General features: G+C 41.0%; 1 protein-coding gene across 2 annotated transcripts; it reads left to right on the top strand.

Annotated features, from left to right (window-relative positions):
* The first annotated feature begins 4487 nt into the window (after positions 1-4487).
* On the top strand, positions 4488-18288 carry LOC134297360 (vitelline membrane outer layer protein 1-like). 2 transcript variants are annotated; one of them, XM_062974594.1, is made up of 4 exons: positions 4488-4586; positions 9459-9644; positions 16204-16307; positions 17898-18288. In XM_062974594.1, exons 1-4 carry the CDS (start codon positions 4551-4553, stop codon positions 18190-18192), a joined length of 621 nt encoding a protein of 206 aa, XP_062830664.1. In that variant the 5' UTR covers positions 4488-4550; the 3' UTR covers positions 18193-18288. The 2 variants fall into 2 exon arrangements, with proteins under 2 accessions (XP_062830664.1, XP_062830665.1); XM_062974595.1 differs by lacking the exon at positions 4488-4586 and adding an exon at positions 5014-5096.
* The last annotated feature ends 637 nt before the right edge of the window (positions 18289-18925 follow it).

Raw genomic sequence — 18925 nt, 5'->3', positions numbered from 1 at the left:
CCCTGATGGCATGTGTGGTGGACGTGTATCATGGGTGGTTCTAACATCCCTCTCAATGCTCTTTTCAGTCTTGCAAATTGCTGACCCCGCCCCCCTGCCCCTTAAGGGGAGTGATACAAGGGGATGGTCCTGATGGAATCAGATAAAACAGCCATTCAATGTGTACTGATGGGAAACACACATTCTTAAATTCAAGATGGGCTGGAATAGACATTGTATGATAGTGTAAGTATTAATCCCACCTGATTACAGAATGATTTACACAATGAACGCAATGGGATAAATACTCTGCTCCCTTCAGTAGGATGAGGTTCATAGGGCCAGAAGCAGTACTGTGGCTAACAGAAGTATCACAGTGATCTGTGTATAGGTTTATTACTTTTTTTGGTTCAATTTCTTGACATTAAAAAAACATATAATAATAATAATAATAATAGTAATAATAATAATAATAATAATAATAATAATAATAATAATAATAATTTATTCATATACCGTTCTGTCTCTCCGAAGGGACTTAGGACAGTTTCCAACGAGTGCAAAACAACATACAATATACAATAATTTGATACAATAAAATACATCGTTATAATAAAACAGATCAGTTAAAATAACAATAGATAAAATAAACAATCTCAGTCAGAACTTTCACTCAAGGGGGCAGGAATCATTAGTCAGAGCAAATTGACATGGACCATATTAGGGATAGAAAACTTATGTACATATCTTAGGGCCAAGAGATGGGCAGTATACCCAAATGGGGTATGATAGATGGCTATATATGGTAATTGCCATCAATTTCACTCTGGTGTTAACTCTTATAAAAAAGGAATAATCTCCTTCTCAGAATAAAGTGGGAAAATATCTTTTTGAATCCCTAGTCAGGAGAATGGTGGCAGCAGTGGTCAGGTTTGGATGGCAACCTGAGGCCACACTGGTACTTTCCCTTCTCTGGGGAATGAAACTCTACTTATCCACAGGTCATATCAAAATCCATAATTTTAGTCTCAAAGGTTGTCCTTGACTTATGCACAAGGTTGACTTATACATGAACACTTTATTTCTTCAATTTTAAGACACATTTTATCTCCATATAAATAGCTCTAATGGGGTGCATCTTAGAATTGCATGTGTTACATACATCTATATCCATATACCTATATCTATCTTTTTCTGTTGGTGGTATTGAAATTAGTGTGCATCTTACAAACAATGGCATTTTAGAATTGAAGAAATATGATATATACACTGATTTGCTAGTTTTTTTTTTGTTTCCCACATTGATGTTCATATTATTTATCTTAATGAACAAACATACTGAGCAAAATTCACATCTATTCAAGTTTGCAACATTTTTCAATTGATGTACTGGATACAAAATTATGTTAAAAACCCATTTGGTTGTAAAATAGTATACAACTGTAATATTATTTAGAGGAACTGACTGTATTCTACTAGTCAGAGTCGAATAAAGGAAACCTGATACATAAAGTTCTCATTTGTTCCTTGCTCCATTTGCCCCAACAATTTGAATGGGACAATCTATTTCGTGATTTTAGATATCCAGCAATTCCATGGTGTACTTTCCTTTCTAATGTCTTCCAAAGTCACAAAGGGAGAAGACGTACCTTTCAGAGTACATAGAAAGCTATCATGCTTGAAATCAATTGCTATCACTAGGCTCATTTTCTTAGTACAGTCAGCTCTCCACATTCACCAGAGTTCAGAGAACAGGACCCCTGAAAAACCACAAATAAAATAATTGCTATTTTTAACCTGAGTAAACACCTTTCCAGGGATTTTCTTCAACTCTCTGATCAATGTCCACTGGAAACTGACTGTAATATCATACTGGGGGGACCTAGAGAGGAATATTTAGGATAACCTGGAAATTGTCCTTTTGTGTGTGTGAAGAGACTGAACTCCATTATATTTTGCTACTGAAAAGAAATTGCTGGTGTTCACGAAGGCTCCCTGGTATTTAATTCCAAAGGATTTGTTTGCAATTTTTGTCTTCCCAATCATAACTAGAGATTCCACACTTCAGATGGTGTTGTGGCTCAGCCATCATGGCCCAGGTTTCATCGAGAGTTAGAGTTAGAAACAGATAAGGCGATGGATTTTGAGGGCATTCCTGCTTCAGTTTCAGGCCTTGCAGGTGCTGGATATTGTGATATTACAGGATCCGCTAATTGACGGACATTCCAAAGTCTCTCCGGTGTTACCTGTACCAGATGGTACAGACGTGGGGAAGAATGGAACTTTTAATCGGAGAGATTTTGTTACAAAAGATAGAAGCAGGAAACAAGGGGTGAGAAGAAGTCAAAGACTCGCTCTCAAATTGGATAATGATTAAATTTCCCATGAGAACTTTGTGGGTCCTGCACTCCCTAATTCTTGCAGACTTGGGATTCTGTTAAAAGTACTCCTCACTTTATTCTGATTGCAGTGTCAACTTTGCCTTTCCTCGGAAGAGGTTCCAGTTTCCAGCTCCTTGCCTTGTCTTCTGAATCCGTGCCGAGTTTCCAGTTTCAGGAGAGCTGCACCGAGCTGCGACTCCTGAGTAGACCTTGCCTTGTTACCGCGACTTTCTTGTTCCTAAATCGAGATCGACTCTGCTTTGTTTACCTTGCTTCCTTGACTTTGCTACGGGACTTTTCAAGAAGTTTTGCAGTGCTTTGTTTCTGCTATTGCTTCATGGACAAACTTTTATTTCTAAAGGAAGCTATAGAGCTTCACTTGTGGATTACAAATTGGACACTGATAAACTCTTTCTGAATTGCAATAGACTATGTATTATGGACTATTTCTTACTCTGACTTTCCAGTTTAAATGCGCATAGATATATATATTCTGCTTCAATAAATGTCTTGTGTGTTATATTGGCTCTGGTCTGGTTTTCGAGTGCTCGCTCTGCCTTGGGGTGCAACAGATGGGGAGATTTGAACTTTATTTCCCCAGTCATCCCATCACCACCCCAAATTTGCACATGCCGGATAATTTGGGTTGAGAAGAAAGCAGGAATTGAAAGATTGTATAGTACTTACTTTCAAATATAGACAAAGTAGCAGGAATTTGCACACTATATACTTAATATAATGTATAGTTTGTCCTTGGAAAGCCAATGTGGTTTACTGCATCAACACACTAGACTCAAGCATGGATCCACTTAAAATCCGGTTACTGCCTTCTGCAGAATTCTGGGGTCTGTAGTCTTGTGAGGCCCAGGACCTCTCTGACTGACCAGTTTAAAAGCCCCTCCCTAAACTACAAGTTCCAGAATTCTGCAGAAGGAGCAACCGGATTTAAAGTGGATCCATTCTCTAGTGTGATGAGATCCATAGTGGCTTGAGTATTAAACTATGACTCTGGCAAATATTCTTGCATATGCAGGTATGTATGTAATTATGTAAGTCTGCCTTTCAAATCAAGGGTTGTGTAACACAATCAATGCATTACTCTACATGCAGAGAGTTATACTACAGAACCTTGATGTAGGCACTCATCCTATCCATATATCCTTTCAACCAAGTTTGATATGATGGATTTTTTAATTTTAAAAAAGCAGATACAAATTGGCTCTGTCTCAAAGGTCTGCCCACCTCATCGCTAAGGGCTAAATTCAGCAGCATGTGGTGGTTTATCCCAAGTCATCCACAGAGCCCTCCAGCTCCTATCATACTATGCCGTCATGGCTCTGTAGGTGAAGGAGGATGAAACTGGCGCATGCCGTCACCATGGCAACACAGGAGCTCCATGTGCTCCCCACACTTCCCCCATGCCCCCCCCCCTCACGAAGCAGAGCAACTCCATCAGCCATGTGATACGGTCTAGTATTTCAAAATATGGAAATTTACTAAAATGTGCTTTGTAAATAATAATAATAATAATAATAATAATAATAATAATAATAATAATAAACTTTATTTCTAGATCACCCTCTCTCCCCAGAGGGACTCAGGAGAGTTAATATTCATATAAAATGGTAAACCTTCAATCCCACAATTACATCATTTAATATCAAAGGGTATAAAATAACAGTAATGTACCTCTTATATTAAAAATTCCAAATTAGAAAAAAATATTTAAACATAACAGTTAGTAAAAACATTATCGCACAGAGTGTATATCCGAACCGAGTTAAATGACCAAACTGCAAAAAATGTTAGGCAGTTTGTATATTAGTACTAATATGGTTTATTATGAATTAGGTCAATTCATTTTAGCATATGAATTTTGTCTTTGTTCCTTCCCTGTTCTTTTTGTTGTAGCCATTTCCATAATGAGAGAACTAAGTATCATGATATTTCTTTTGGAATATGGAGCTGGAGCATACATACTGTATTAATGTATTATTCAGTGCTTGCCACTCCCTCTCTCTTCTATCTGTCTATGAAAAGTGGTTCTAACTTATCTTACCAAAGCTGGATTTGCCATTCCAAAGAGGAAGATGTCTATTTTAGGTGACACATGCTAAGGGGAGAGCTGGGGCACAGAGGCACTAGAGGAGACAGGCAGCCTCCCCTGTATCTTCAAATCCATCATTGGCTATGTTAGACATCTTGTCTTCTATTACAAATTTTGAGGTAAGAACTTTTGGCACACAAAATCTGGAGAAATGGCAACTCTTTCTTCATATGAGTCAACTAAAATGTTTTGGGGCCATCCCAGAGACAATAGTCAACCAAGAATGGTTGGTAAGGGTAGAATAGAATATAGCTATGAATTTTTATATCATTGTTAAAAGATTCACTCAGCAACCCATTGTAATCTATGGTTCTGCAGTGATCTTTTGAAATATTTCAAAGTGAATCCCTAACATGGAGATAATGGAGGAACTTCTTAATAGTGGACAACAATGTCAGTGGTGGATGGGTGGATAGACACAAAAGAAAAGCGAATGAATTGCTTTCCATCAGCCTGGAATTGCTAAAAACCAGAGCAGCGGAGCAAATCACATAATGTTATACATGAGAAACAACAGCCAATGTGTCTCTCTCCTGTACAGGCTTACAGGCCAACCCACTTTCATATTTAAAAAAATCATTAGGAGCTTTCTCTCATTCTGGCTACAGAAAACATCTTGCTGTGAGCTTGTAAGTAGGGTTGCATAGTTTTTATCTTACTACTTCAGCAATGCAGGAAAGAAGGAAAAGGATCCTAACCCTGTCAGTTAGAAGCAGAGGAAGCTACGTTATAGTTAATCAGATAATTGATTAGACCCGTTCTATCTGCTCTGACTGCCAGCATTGACTTTTCAGGGTTCCAGGAAGGGTTATTTCATGGCTCTTTGCTATAGATAGGGAAATCAATAAATGAATAAAATTGGAGTCTTCTTTTGTTTTTCTAAAAGCATCCCTCATCCTAGAAACTTCATAATTCTATTTATTTTTTCTCTCCATCTTGCCACTGGTATTGTTATTATACGATTCTAAAGTTGTATAGAAAGATATACAGAAATGATGAGAAGAGCAATTGTGTGTTGATCCAGAGTAATTTTTCAATAAGTCTAAGCTGTCTACAGAACCAAACTATTTAATCAATTACTATATTATCTTTACTATAAAGAAAAAGTAGAATAAACCTTTCATTGTAGCCCTGCCTCTCATAACGAAATCCAAACTATGTTTTGATTCTCAGGTAGGCTTGGTTTTGGTTCTTAGAATTGACCCAAATGAACTGGATGACACCTCTTGTGTTAGTTGTAACAATCGAATTGTATCACTCAAAGATATCACCATGTCAATCTGGAAAATCAGGATGCAAAGAGATATTGTAGCACTTTTAAGATTTAACTGACAGACCAAAGTTGGAATCGTAAACTTTCGTAAACTTAAGTGTACTTCCTCAGATAACCTGAAATTTGAGAGAATATACTTTACTAAAGCTTATGTTACTAAATTTTGTCTCTCAGTTTCAAAAGTGCTACAACAGCCCTTTGAAACAAAATTGTAGTTAGAAAGGTCAGCAAATCTGTGTTGTTTTTCAAACTAAGGTACCGTGTTTCCCCTAAAATAAGACACTGTCTTATATTATTTTTTGGCTCTAAAGACACGCTAGGTCTTACTTTCAGGGGAGGCCTTATTTCACTCTCTTCTCCTCCACCACGGCTGCAGTGTGCAGGAGAAGGAGCGAAAGGCGTGCGCCTTTCCCTCTTCTCCTTTACCTTTCTCGGTGAAAGAGAGCCATCGCCAGCCGAGAAGGAGAAGAAGGGCTCCTCCTTCATGGGCGGCAAAGGGGGCCATCGCCATCACCGCCGCCTGGGAAGGAGAAGAAGGGCTCCCTCCTCTCCTTCCCGGGCGGCGAAAGAGAGAGCCATCGCCGCCTGGGAAGGAGAAGAAGGGCTCGTCCTTCTCCTTCCCGGGCGGTGAAGGGGGCTGCTGCCGCTGCCGCCTGGGAAGGAGAAGAAGGGCTCCCTCCTCTCCTTCCCTGGCGGCGAAGGAGGCCACCGCCACTGGGGAAAGTGAAGGAGGGCTCCTCCTTTGCCTTCCCATCGCCGCTGGGGAAGCCGCACCTTCCCTTTTTCGGCTCCCTCTTCCTAGGTTTTACTTTCAGGGGGTGTCTTATATTAGACAACTCCCCCAAATCTCTACTAGGTCTTATTTTATGGGGATGTCTTATTTTCGGGGAAACACGGTATGTCTCCTTTGGGATAATTTCAGAAAAACAAGATTCAAAGGGAGTACGACTAAAGAGGAAGAGACCCAGCAATAGGTCTCAGATTGTAAAGTAAAGGTAGGAAAGTATTGCTGTGTATAAATCTATGTAAATGTCAGTCAATCAATCAATCCAAATACCCAATTGACTCAGCAGTAAAAGGTGCACAAAGTGCAGACATATTAATAAACTGATAAAACTGATTAAAATGCAGTACAACATGCTATACAAGATGCATATGAACAAGAGTGAAAACACTGCAAATTAATACAGGGAAAGTTTCAGCCTGAGTCTAATACAGGAAATTGTATGATCCTGGCTATCTCGGAGATAAACTTGTCACCAGCCAAGGTCATGTGGGAGAGATTATCTCCTAATAAAAACTTTACGTGGAATTGGGCTGATCTACCCAGTAAGTTTCTCAGTAGTGGGCTAATAATATATAATCAGGCCTGTTTGTAAAAACTGCAGAACAATAAGATGTGATACATACATTCAACTTCCTGGTTATTGCATGGGCAAAGTCTTGCATTATTTGGGACTCTAACAAATCTATCTCAAAGCAATTTAGATGAGAATACAATACATCTTGCCTTGGAGAATAGGCAACAATATTTGGACACAGTGAAGTTCTTAAGAAAATTTGCTTCATGGAGAGACCCAGCATAGTGTATACACAGGGCTCTTGGGGAACAAGAAACATATGAGCGAGAGTGCAGCTCACAGAAGGCAGTGTCCCACAATCTTTATTTAATAGATTGAAGTGCCATGTTGAAACCCATGTGAGTTAAGAGGGGCAAAGAAAGGCCAATAGAATAGGCTTTTTAGAATTAAGCTTAAACCAGCTACTAGTGTACTCATCCTGTCAGTTCTTAGAAGTTCTTGTATACAAAGCAGGCTCACACAGGCAAATCCTTGGAAACACTTTATTGATCCTTCTTACCAAGTTGAAAAAGAAGCTACTTCTGACTAAATCCCGCCAAAACACTAGTATATCAAAACCACCCCCCCATGGTCCCCCTTCTACACTACACCTAAGTGCTAACATTCCATTCCCAGATAGATGATGGTTCCCTCCCAAACCAGATGGCCCTTATCATCAAAGCCATTCCTGTACTCCCATTCCAATTAACTGGCACGGTGTGAACGGGTCAGCTTGTTGGGGATAGCTGAGACTTAGACCCGAGCCCAAACAGAAAACATTGACCTTAAGCCAATATTTAAGGGCCGACCTCCAAACTCTAGCTGACAGGGGGATTTCCCTGGATTCTAGTAGTAAGACACAGGATAACATACATCTGTGGAACTGGTAGAAAGCCCTCAAAAATGGTGCTTGCCTATCTATCCTAAATGTTAGGCCACCAATCCAGATGCTGGAAGCATACAGCAGCTGGGTAGCTATCTTGGAGTTAAAAACTTTAATAGAAAATGGTATATACCAACACCCCTTGGCAAAGCTAAAACACAAAATCTGCTTACTTGTGCTTTCAGGGAAATAGAAGATATATGAGTGAACCAGGACAAAGTGTGATGGAAAAGCAGCCCCAGATATGGGAAGCTTCTAACCTGTTCTAAAGGATGCCCATCAAGGGACCGGTGGCATGGGGAATTTTTTCCTCAAAAACCAGAACTTTAGATTTCCTGTGATTGATTTTTAGGACATTCGATGAGCAATAATTTAGGAATTTCCTTAGTAGGTAACTTAGTCCTGCCCTGGAGTGTGAGATGATAGCACCATCATCAGCATAGAACAACAAGGGACTTCTTGTTCTGAGCTTGTGCAAATGAACACTGGGGTCCAATAGAACTTCTTCCAGATTATTAATGAATATGTTTAAAAAGGTGGGAGCAAGATGTAGCCCTGTCTGACCCCTTTAGACAGATGAATATGTGTTATCCCAGGTTGCACATCTGATGTGTAGTATGCTGTCACTATACAGGGCCTTAATAAGGCCTAGAAGTCTTTTATCATTCAAAGTCATGTTCAATTTTTCCCATAATTTATTTTTGGAGTTGGAGTCAAATGCTGTTTTCTAGAAGGCCACAAACAGCTTACCCTGTAGCAATCTGATGTGTTTCTCAGCAAGATGAGAGAGCACTAAGCAATGATCAATAGTGGAATAGTTCTTTCTAAATGCTGCTTGTGCCTCATTAATTATATTATTTGACTCCAAAAGGAAAGAAAGTCTCTTACACAGATAATGTTGAAACCAGAACAGCAAGGCCTTCCCAAGCACGTCCTTTTTTGCTTACCTGACTAGCATTCAAGGAATAGGTGGCAAAACCATTTAAAACAATAGTATAATTTGCCCATGTTTCCTGCAGCAGGATCACATCGAAGGCGGAAATATATTTACTAAAATAACAATCCCCACTTTTATTTGCCCAACCAGCAATGTTCCAGGAGATAATCCTTAAAAGAGAATCCTTCTGGGGCCACACACATTAATCTGCAGGGCTAATCTGGTCTAAAAGGCCCTCCTGATACACCAATTCGCTGTGGCTTTAGTTCTGGGGCTCAATAGGGACGAATCTGGTCAGGGTCTGGGTCTATAATATTGGGGGAGGAAGTTGCTGTTTGCAAAACAACAGGAAAACTATAAAACAGTAAAAAAAACCACTGATGGCATCTTGGTCTCCAATTTGTATGTATTTTGAGTATCAGTATCTATAATTTGCTGGAGAATATCTAAGCTATTTTTAAAATCTCAAATCTGTTACAATGAAACACACATTTAAGAAAATATGGTATTTAGCACATTCTCAAGGCTGTTCTTCTCCCCAAATGTTCTTGTTTCTAGAACCAAAGACTTAAAATGGTCCTCTGGGTCAGAGCTGTGCAATCCTTGATCCTCATCCACTGCCTCTGGATGTCTGAAGCCCGGCAGCATAGTTCTGTTATCACTGTGCCAAATGGAGGAGCGTGGGGCACCTGGGGTGATGTGGTGCTATGCCCTCAAGGATATGCGTATGGTTTTTCTATTAAGGTGTTTCTATTTTACCATTCCTGTATTTGTCTTGTTTGTAACTGGGAACTTCTAAGGTCCTGAGACCATTTTCAGCACCCCCAAGACTTTAACATAGTACTCTACCCCTGGTGCTGCTTCAAACCAGAAAAAGCCTATTTTAGGTGACTTCTATTTTCAAGAGTTAGATCTGGCTAAAGATCAGGTCTAATTATTCCAAGCTGTCTAGGGGTGTTCCTTGAAGTGACTGGCTTGACCTTGAAGGAACTGGGGGTGGCAACGGCTGACAGGGAGCTCTGGCGTGGACTGGTCCATGAGGTCACAAAGAGTCGAAAACGACTGAACGAGTAAAGAAGAAGTCTAGGGGTGTTTGGCATTTAGATTTGGAGAGATGAAATATACAACTACAGCACTTTCAAGATCATGGAATTCAATTCTAATATAAAGACCTTCAAAGTGGGAGAGCCCACCACCCCCAGAAATAATCTATTCTAGTCTTCAACAGGTCTTACTGGGATTTGTTTAAATTATTTTAAGTGTATGTATGTATAGGGGTTTGGGGACAATCTTAAGGTACTGGGATGCTATAATGTGTGATCTGTGGGCCATACTTTGCATTTCCCCGATCTATAAATACACCTTTTTTCAGTATAGGTTAAACTCATGCTAGGCCTATGGCAAAACAATTTCAAAACTGTTGCATATCTGCCAATAATCTTGGTTTAAGTTAATACATTTCTGTGTCCAGTGAATATGTGCAATTCTAGGTATATATGTTCAACAATAATTTGCTTATGATAGAACAAGAATACCCATTATATATAGGGGTGTGCTAAATGGCAGAAATCCGTTTTGAATTTCATTTCTAAATTTGGATGGTCAATTGTTTTGTTTTGAAAATATTTCAAAATAGTCGTATATGGGTGGTGGTTCATTTCAAATCTGAATTTCAGAAGATTTGTTATCGTTTTGTTAGTTTTATTTCATTGGAGCAATGGGGGAACTTCAGAGGCTAATTTCTCCATCATTTTTATGAAACTTGGGACATTTACAACTGTAAACCTGACAAGTTTCAAAACATTTCACTCATCCACTGATTTTTAGGAAAATTTAGAAGATTTCACAAATTTTATTTTAAAAATCAAAAGAGGTATCCTCTTAAATTTCTCCACAGCAACAGAGCATGAGTAGGGCATCATTTCTGCAGTTTCAGAAAAATTTGGTCATCCACTGATTTTTAGGTTTTTTTTTTCAATTTAAGCAATTTAAGCACCTTGGTCAAGCACATTGTCTCAGCTACAGAGAACTTTGGGCTTTCAATTTTTTTTTTACAGCTTTCAGGATGAAAGTTGCCACACTTGTAGGATTTTAATGTTAACTTGAATTTTAAGATTTTTTTTCAATTGCAGTCTTTTGAGTTGGGTTGGACTAGATGCCTTTAGTGGTCCTGTAGGGGAAAATTTAAAGGCTAATTTCTCTGTCATTTTTGTGGCTAACAGGACAAAACTTTTCACACTTGTAGTATACATTTATCACAAATACTGAGTGCCATTCTGTGGATGCCAATACTAAAAGACAAGGGAGTCTTTTTCAAAAGTGAAATACTCAAGGCGCAAATGCAAACAGTACCAACAAAGAAAAAAAAATAAGACAAGTGCAAAGAAAGCCAGAATGGATGTCCAAAGAACTTCTAACTGGGCTAAGGCTCAAAAGAGACATGCACAAGAAATGGAAAAGGGGAGAAATCACCAAAGAAGAATTCAAACAAATAGCCAACTCCTGTAGGGAAAAGGTTCGCAAGGCTAAAGTGCAAAATGAGCTCAGGCTTGCCAGAGATACTGAAAACAATAAAAAGGGCTTCTTTGTTTACGTTGGTAGGAAAAGAAAGAACAGGGAGGCGATAGGGCCTCTGCAAGGAGAAGATGGGGAAATTCCAACAGGGGATAGGGAAAAGGTAGAACTATTTAATGTCTTCTTTGCCTCAGTCTTCTCACAAAAGAAAGCCAGCCTCAACCTCAGCAACATGGAGTGGATGAAGGATTGGGGGAAATCCAACCCCAACTGCGGAAAGAAGTCGTCCAGGAATAAATGAATTTAAGTCTCCAGGGCCACCCAAGAGTATTGAAGGAACTAGCGGAAGTTATTTCAGAACCACTAGCAATCATTTTTGAGAGTTTTTGGAGAACAGGAGAAGTCCCAGCAGATTGGAGGAGGGCAATGTGGTCTCTACCTTCAAGAAGGGAAAAAAAGATGACCCAAACAATTACCGTCTGGTCAGCCTCATGTAGATACCAGGCAAGATTCTGGAAAAGATCGTTAAGGAAGTGGTCTGCTAACACTTAGAAACAAATGTGGTCATTGCTAATAGTCAACATGGATTTACCAAAAACAAGTCATGCCAGACTAATCTGATCTCTTTTTTCGATAAAAGTTACAAGCTGGGTAGATGTGGGGAATGCCGTGGATGTAAGGCCTTTGACAAGGTCCCCCATGACCTTCTGGCAAACAAGCTAGTCAAATGTGGGCTAGGCAAAACTACAGTTAGGTGGATCTGTAATTGGTTAAGCGAACGAACCCAAAGGGTGCTCACCAATGCATCTTCTTCATCCTGGAAAGAAGTCATGAGTGGAGTGCCGCAGGCTTCTGTCCTGGGCCCGGTTCTGTTCAACATCTTTATTAACGACTTAGATAAAGGGTTAGAAGACATGATCAAGTTTGCAGACAACACCAAATTGGGAGGGATAGCCAACACTCCAGAAGACAGGAGCAGAATTCAAAATGATCTCGACAGATTAGAGAGATGGGCCAAAACTAACAAAATGAAGTTCAACAGGGACAAATGCAAGATACTTCACTTCGGCAAAAAGAAAAAGAAAAAGAAAAAAGAAATGCAAAGATATAGAATGGGGGACGCCTGGCTCGACAGCAGTATGTGTGAAAAAGATCTTGGACTTCTTGTGGACAACAAGTTAAACATGAGCCTACAATGTCATGTGGCGGTGAAAAAAGCCAATTAGATTTTGGCCTGCATAAATAATAATAATAATAATAATAATAATAATAATAATAATAATAATAATAATAAAACTTTATTTATACCCCGCCACCATCTCCCCAGCGGGGACTCGGGGCGGCTAACATGGGGCCATGCCCAGAGCAATACAATATAATAAAATATAAAAACAGCATATCATAGCATAATTAAAAATAATACAATAGATAATAATAAACATCACATCAAGGAATCAAGAAACAGTAAAACAAGAGCAGGCCGCATGAACACAAAGATAAAACCCAGAGTGAGAGGGACAGAGGGGTACTCCAATGTGGACAGGGACATATGAAAGTGGGGCAGTTTAGAGGATAGATGTTCGGGGGGGAGTAACACAGAAATATATAACAGAAATTACTCACCGAAAGCACAGCGAAAGAGCCATGTTTTCAGGTCTTTCCTAAAAGCTGACAAAGTGGGAGCTTGCCTGATTTCAGTAGGCAGTGAGTTCCATAGTCGGGGGGCCACAGCAGAAAAGGCCCTTTCCCTTGTACTCACAAGGCGGGCCTGGGATATAGACAGTGGTGATAAAAGGGCCTCCCCGGATGATCGTAAAGATCGGGCAGGTTTATGGAGGGAGATACGGTCACGGAGGTAGGTGGGTCCCAAACCGTTTAGGGCTTTATAGATGATGGTCTGCACCTTGAATTGGGACCGGAAGATGAACGGCAGCCAGTGGAGCTCCTTAAACAAGGGAGTGGATCTCTCCCTGTAACTTGCCCCCGTTATTAATCTGGCAGCCGAGTGTTGGACCAATTGTAATTTCCGGGCCATCTTCAAGGGAAGCCCCACGTAGAGTGCATTACAGTAGTCCAGTCTAGAGGTAACTAAGGCATGGACCACCGTGATCAAGTCAGACTTCACGAGGTATGGTCGCAGTTGGCGCACAAGTTTGAGTTGTACAAAGGCCCTCCCGGCCACCGCCGACACCTGTGCTTCAAGCGTCAACGCTGAGTCCAGGAGGACCCCCAAACTGCGGACCTGTGGTTTCAGGGGGAGTGCAACCCCATCCAGCACAGGTTGCCACCCAATGCCCCGATCCGATGCACGACTGACCAGGAGGGCCTCTGTCTTGTCGGGATTGATTCTCAGCTTGTTCCTCCTCATCCAGTCCGCCACAGCGGCCAGGCACTGGTTCAGCATCTGAGGGGCTTCCTTGGAATCAGATGGAAACGAGTAGTGGATTTGCGTGTCATCTGCGTAGAGATGGCAACACCCTCCAAAACTCCGGATGACCTCTCCCAGCGGTTTCATGTAGATGTTAAATAGCATGGGGGATAAGATAGACCCCTGCGGAACCCCACAGGTCAATGGCCAGGGGTCCGAGCAGGTGTCCCCCAGCTTCACCATCTGGGAGCGGCCCTCCAGGAAGGACTGGAGCCACTGCAGAACTGTGCCACCCAGCCCCATCCCAGAGAGCCGCCCCAGAAGGATACCATGGTCGATGGTATCAAAAGCCGCTGAGATATCCAGGAGAACCAACAGGGTCACACTCCCCCTGTCCAGTTCCCTGCGGAGGTCATCCACCAAGGCGACCAGAGCCGTCTCGGTACTGTGTCCAGGCCTGAAGCCAGACTGCGAGCAGTCCAGAAAATCGGTGTCATCGAGAAACCCCTGGAGCTGCGTGGCAACCACCCGCTCCAGAACCTTGCCCAAAAATGGGAGGTTGGAGATTGGTCTGTAATTGTCACAAACCGATGGGTCTAACGAGGTCTTTTTTAGTAGTGGTTTTACCACCGCTTGCTTAAAACAAGAAGGAAATGACCCCTGACCCAAGGAGGCATTTATTATAGCCACAAACCACTCCAACAACCCATCCTTGGCCAGTTTAACCAGCCAAGAGGGACAAAGATCCAGAGCGCAAGTGGTCGCCCTCACAGACCCAAGAATCCCCTCCACGTCATCAGGAAGAACAAGCCGAAAAGAATCCCATAAGATCGAACCGACAGGTGCCTCGGTTACCTCCGCTGAAACCACAGTTAAGCTGGAGTCCAACTCACGACGTATCTGAGCAACTTTGCCTGCGAAATGATGCGCGAACTCGCTGCACCTAGTTACCGAGTCATCGGGAAGCTCCTGGGTCTCGGGGGGCCGTAGGAGCTCCCCTACTACTCGGAACAACTCCGATGGCCTATTGGCCGCAGACGCTATGCGGGCAGTCGTGAAAGCTTTCCTGGCTGCTCGCAGAGCCATGGAGTAAGCCTTAATAGCGGCTTTAGCCCGTGCTAAATAGGGGTATAGTGTCTAGATCCAGGGAAGTCATGCTCCCCCTCTATTCTGCCTTGATCAGACCACACCTGGAATACTGTGTCCAATTTTGGGCACCGCAATTGAAGGGAGATGTTGACAAGCTGGAAAGCATCCAGAGGAGGATGACAAAAATGATGAATGGTCTGGAGAACAAGCCCTATGAGGAGCGGCTTAAAGAGCTGGGCATGTTTAGCCTGCAGAAGAGAAGGCTGAGAGGAGATATGATAACCATGTACAAATATATGAAGGGAATTCATAGGGAGGAGGGAGCAAGCTTGTTTGCTGCTGCCCTGCAGACCAGGATGCGGAGCAATGGCTTCAAACTATAGGAAAGGAGATTCCACCTGAACATTAGGAAGAACTTCCTCACTGTGAGAGCTGTTCGGCAGTGGAACTCTCTGCCCCGGAGTGTGGTGGATGCTCCTTCTTTGGAGGCTTTTAAGCAGAGGCTGGATGGCCATCTGTTGGGGGTGTTTTGAATGAGATTTTCCTGCTTCTTGCAGGGGGTTGGACTGGATGGCCCGTGAGGTCTCTTCCAACTGTATGATTCTATGATTCTATGACTATTAGTCTGCCAAGTTTCAGAACATTTCACTTATCCACTAATTTTTGGATTAAAAAAAAGTTTTTACATTAAAAAACCAAAAGAGACACCCCTTTGAATTTCTGGACAATGAGACAACATATTTAGGGCATCATTCCTGCAAAGTTCCAGAACATTTTGCTTATACACTGATTTTTTGGAATTTTTAAAAACCTTCTCCCCTCCCTGAGGGGAAGAGACAGCTTGCAGGAAAAAAACAGGGATTTTTGAGAGTTGAAGTTCAGAAGAATGGAGAGTAAAATTGGCCCTGTAGTTGACTTAGGAAGGGCATGTGATGCAGCAAATATGACTGCACTCAGCCCATTGCCCCACTGAGAGATTTCTTGCTTCAACTTGGAAAGAAATGGTCAAGATATACTAACAAAACTAACAAACCTTTCCTGAATATCATGAGGGGGGCTGTTTTGTTTTGTTTAGTTCAGGGGGGGGCTCTCCTTGTGTTTTATTTAGACAGTTTGTATCTATTAATGGCCAAATTTGTCCAAAATCCAAAACAACATGTGAAGTTTTGCACACCTCTACATCATAACACAGTCTCAATCAGGGTGCACATTATAGTACTGAGAAAATTCCTACTTAAAATATAGAATTACCCATTCATTAAAATGAGCAATATTGTGATTCATGATTTAAGGAACAGTATTAACACAGACACTTATCTTATTCTTGTCCAGGTTCAAGAATATCAAGGTGCATTTTTATGGCAAGATGATACATCTCTGAATTCTATTCGTCTCTATTGCACAAATGGCTCTGCAATAGAATCTAAAGCTGGGCCGTGAGTCATTTTTTGATTTCTCTATTTTCTTTGTCGTTGCCTTTTTTCCTGGGATGTGCAAGATGGGAAGCACTATGCTACATTCCTTGATGCTGGATGAAAACCTAATGGACTATATTGACTTCATTCAAAATTCTAGAGTCTAAGGGTGCTTCCAGAGAGCACCAAAACCCATCTTGAAGTGGGTTTCTGTCTCAACTGCCTCCTCAAAACCCAGGCTTTCCTGGAGGATGGGGGAGGTGGGGTGGTGGCGGCTGCATGCCATCCGATTAAAATCAGGATAGCATGTAGCCACCCAAAAGCTCCCAACTTTTTTCCAAAAAGTTAAAGAAAATGTATCTGGCCACCATAACTTTCCTCCTCATATCTACTTCGCATATCTCACTCCAGAAGCGACTCAACTTGCTCCTGACACGGAAAAAAAATCTACTTGGCACGAGGAAATGGTGTCTGAGGAGACTGGAGGGGCGAGGAGGAAAATCCCTCCTCACCTCCATCTTCTCGCGTGTCCTTTCCTTGCACCAGCAGAATGTGAGGAGGAAAGTTATGGAAGCCAGGTACCTTTAACTTTAACTTTTAGGGACTTAATTTGGGTCTTGGGAGTGGGGTGGGTGCCATCCTGCATGTTTGGTCTCCAGGAGCCCAAAAGATTTCGGATGGCAATGGAGACTCACCCAAGCCCATTCCAGGACTACCCAGAAGTCAGTCTCCACAGGTCAAATGCTCCATTAGACCCAGGCCTTTAACGAAGACCTGGATCTAATGGGGTATCAAATTAATTCAGAACAAACTAAGAAAACCTTGGTTTGTTCCAAATTAATTAGTTTTAACTGGAGGCGTTGTTTGGATGCCCGCGGTAAAAACCGAGACAGGTTTTTGGGTCCGTCTAGATGGGTCCTAAGAACTTAAATGCTATCTATCTCATCAAATATAAGTAAGAAAGAGTAGACATTTAAATCTGTTGCAGCAAACACGACAGTTTTATGATCTCCTTAGAAACCATTAGGTTTTATTTTGGAAGATAATCCAGTGCATTAACATTACTTTTTAGGACTTGGATGGGCTGTATTTGGTGTCTTCTCTAATTTGCTTTCATACTTATGACTTTATGTAGCATGTACATTCATCACAATTTTTATTCTTAATCCATTAAAGTAACCCCAAAGAATTAAATGAATTGCTGCCAGAATTAAACGAATTGCCTCCTTTCTGGAATTCCAAACAGTTTTTCCTTTATGTAAGAACTTCTTTAAATAACAAAAAGCAAACAAAAATTAATAAATCTTTAATAAGGCAATACGATTTTACACATCAATATTGTAGAGGGTTTTGGGTGGAGAAAGAAAAATAATTTCTTTCTTGAACTCATAAACAAAATCTCAAAATGCAAACCGTACTGAAAATATGTTTATAAACACAGTTGTTATGTTGTTCAGCTGGAAGTTACCATTTTTAATTTTTTTACGAAAGAAGATAGCTGCTATTGAAAAGATCAGTTTGTTCTGCTCAAAATTGCCCTGGTTATGCCTATGGTTTGCATGTTTTATATATTTCACAGGACTGTTTTGCTGTCTTTTTTTCCTTTGTCAGCCAGGGAACATGGTCAGATGTTGTAAAGTGTTCCAAAGGCTACCTGGTTGCCTTTTCTCTGCAAGTGGTTGGAGATCAGGGAATTGGTGATGATGTTGCAGCCAACAACATCCAGTTCACCTGTGAGGATGGAGCTACCGTGGTGACCAAGTCACATGACTGGGGTACTTTTGGTCAATGGAGCCAGCGTTGCCCTGAGGGCTATATATGTGGGTTACAGACAAAGGTGGAAGACATGGCAGGAAGAATTGATGAGACGGCACTTAATGATGTGAAGATGTTCTGCTGTAAATGAGCAATTGATCTTTTAATGTACTGAGACACAGCTATCTGTGTTCCTTTGGATTTTCTGACATGAATCCTAAGCAGAATTAAATCTTAAATGATAAAATGTGTGTCTTTCTTTATCTCCATACCAAGGCAAGGTAATACTATTAAAGTATCATTAAAAAGTCAACAATGATAACGTGATTAATGGGGTGGAAGTGGTGGGATCCTTAGGTAGGAATGACCATGCTTTCTTGGAATTAGTTAATATTGTACATCTGCTTACTATGCAACTTGTTGAACACAGTTTCAGTTGTACATGAAGATGTTTGGATGCCCTAGAATAAAGCTGGAGAATCTAGAAAATGCCTAGAGAAATGTTATCTCTTGGCTACCATAGTGATTCTTTGGTCAACCTTCTGGTAGTTTTGATGGAAGTTAACTATACAATGGTGCTGGTGATCAAGAGAGAACATTTCTCTAGGCATTTTTAAGGTCCTCCAATATAAATCTTGTAGCATGCTTCATCTGGAGGCGCAAGACCTTGTTCATTGTTGTTTTTATTGTTTTTATTGTTATTTTAAAGCCAAGTGTATTGTTTTAATCTATTTTTGTAAACCGCTCCGAGCCAAACTGGGAGTAGCGGTATATAAGTTTAATAAATAAATAAATAAATAAATAAAATAAATTTAAGGTAAGGAAAATAGGTTTCCAGAGTACAGAAAAATCATATGATCTTGAGTAGGAGTTTCTTCAAAGTG

Source organism: Anolis carolinensis, chromosome 3 (genome assembly GCF_035594765.1).
Source record: "Anolis carolinensis isolate JA03-04 chromosome 3, rAnoCar3.1.pri, whole genome shotgun sequence".
NCBI lineage: Eukaryota > Metazoa > Chordata > Lepidosauria > Squamata > Dactyloidae > Anolis > Anolis carolinensis.
Note: the sequence above shows the minus strand (reverse complement) of the source record. Positions and strands in the feature narration are given on the sequence as shown.

What these genes read in the sequence shown, in the direction of transcription:
- LOC134297360 (XM_062974594.1), top strand. Translation starts at nt 4,551, where the DNA reads ATGTTAGACATCTTGTCTTCTATTACAAATTTTGAG. An exon ending in CGTATGGTTTTTCTATTAAG is followed by an intron (nt 9,645 to 16,203) that starts GTGTTTCTATTT and finishes ATTCTTGTCCAG; the next exon opens with GTTCAAGAATATCAAGGTGC. An exon ending in ATAGAATCTAAAGCTGGGCC is followed by an intron (nt 16,308 to 17,897) that starts GTGAGTCATTTT and finishes TTCCTTTGTCAG; the next exon opens with CCAGGGAACATGGTCAGATG.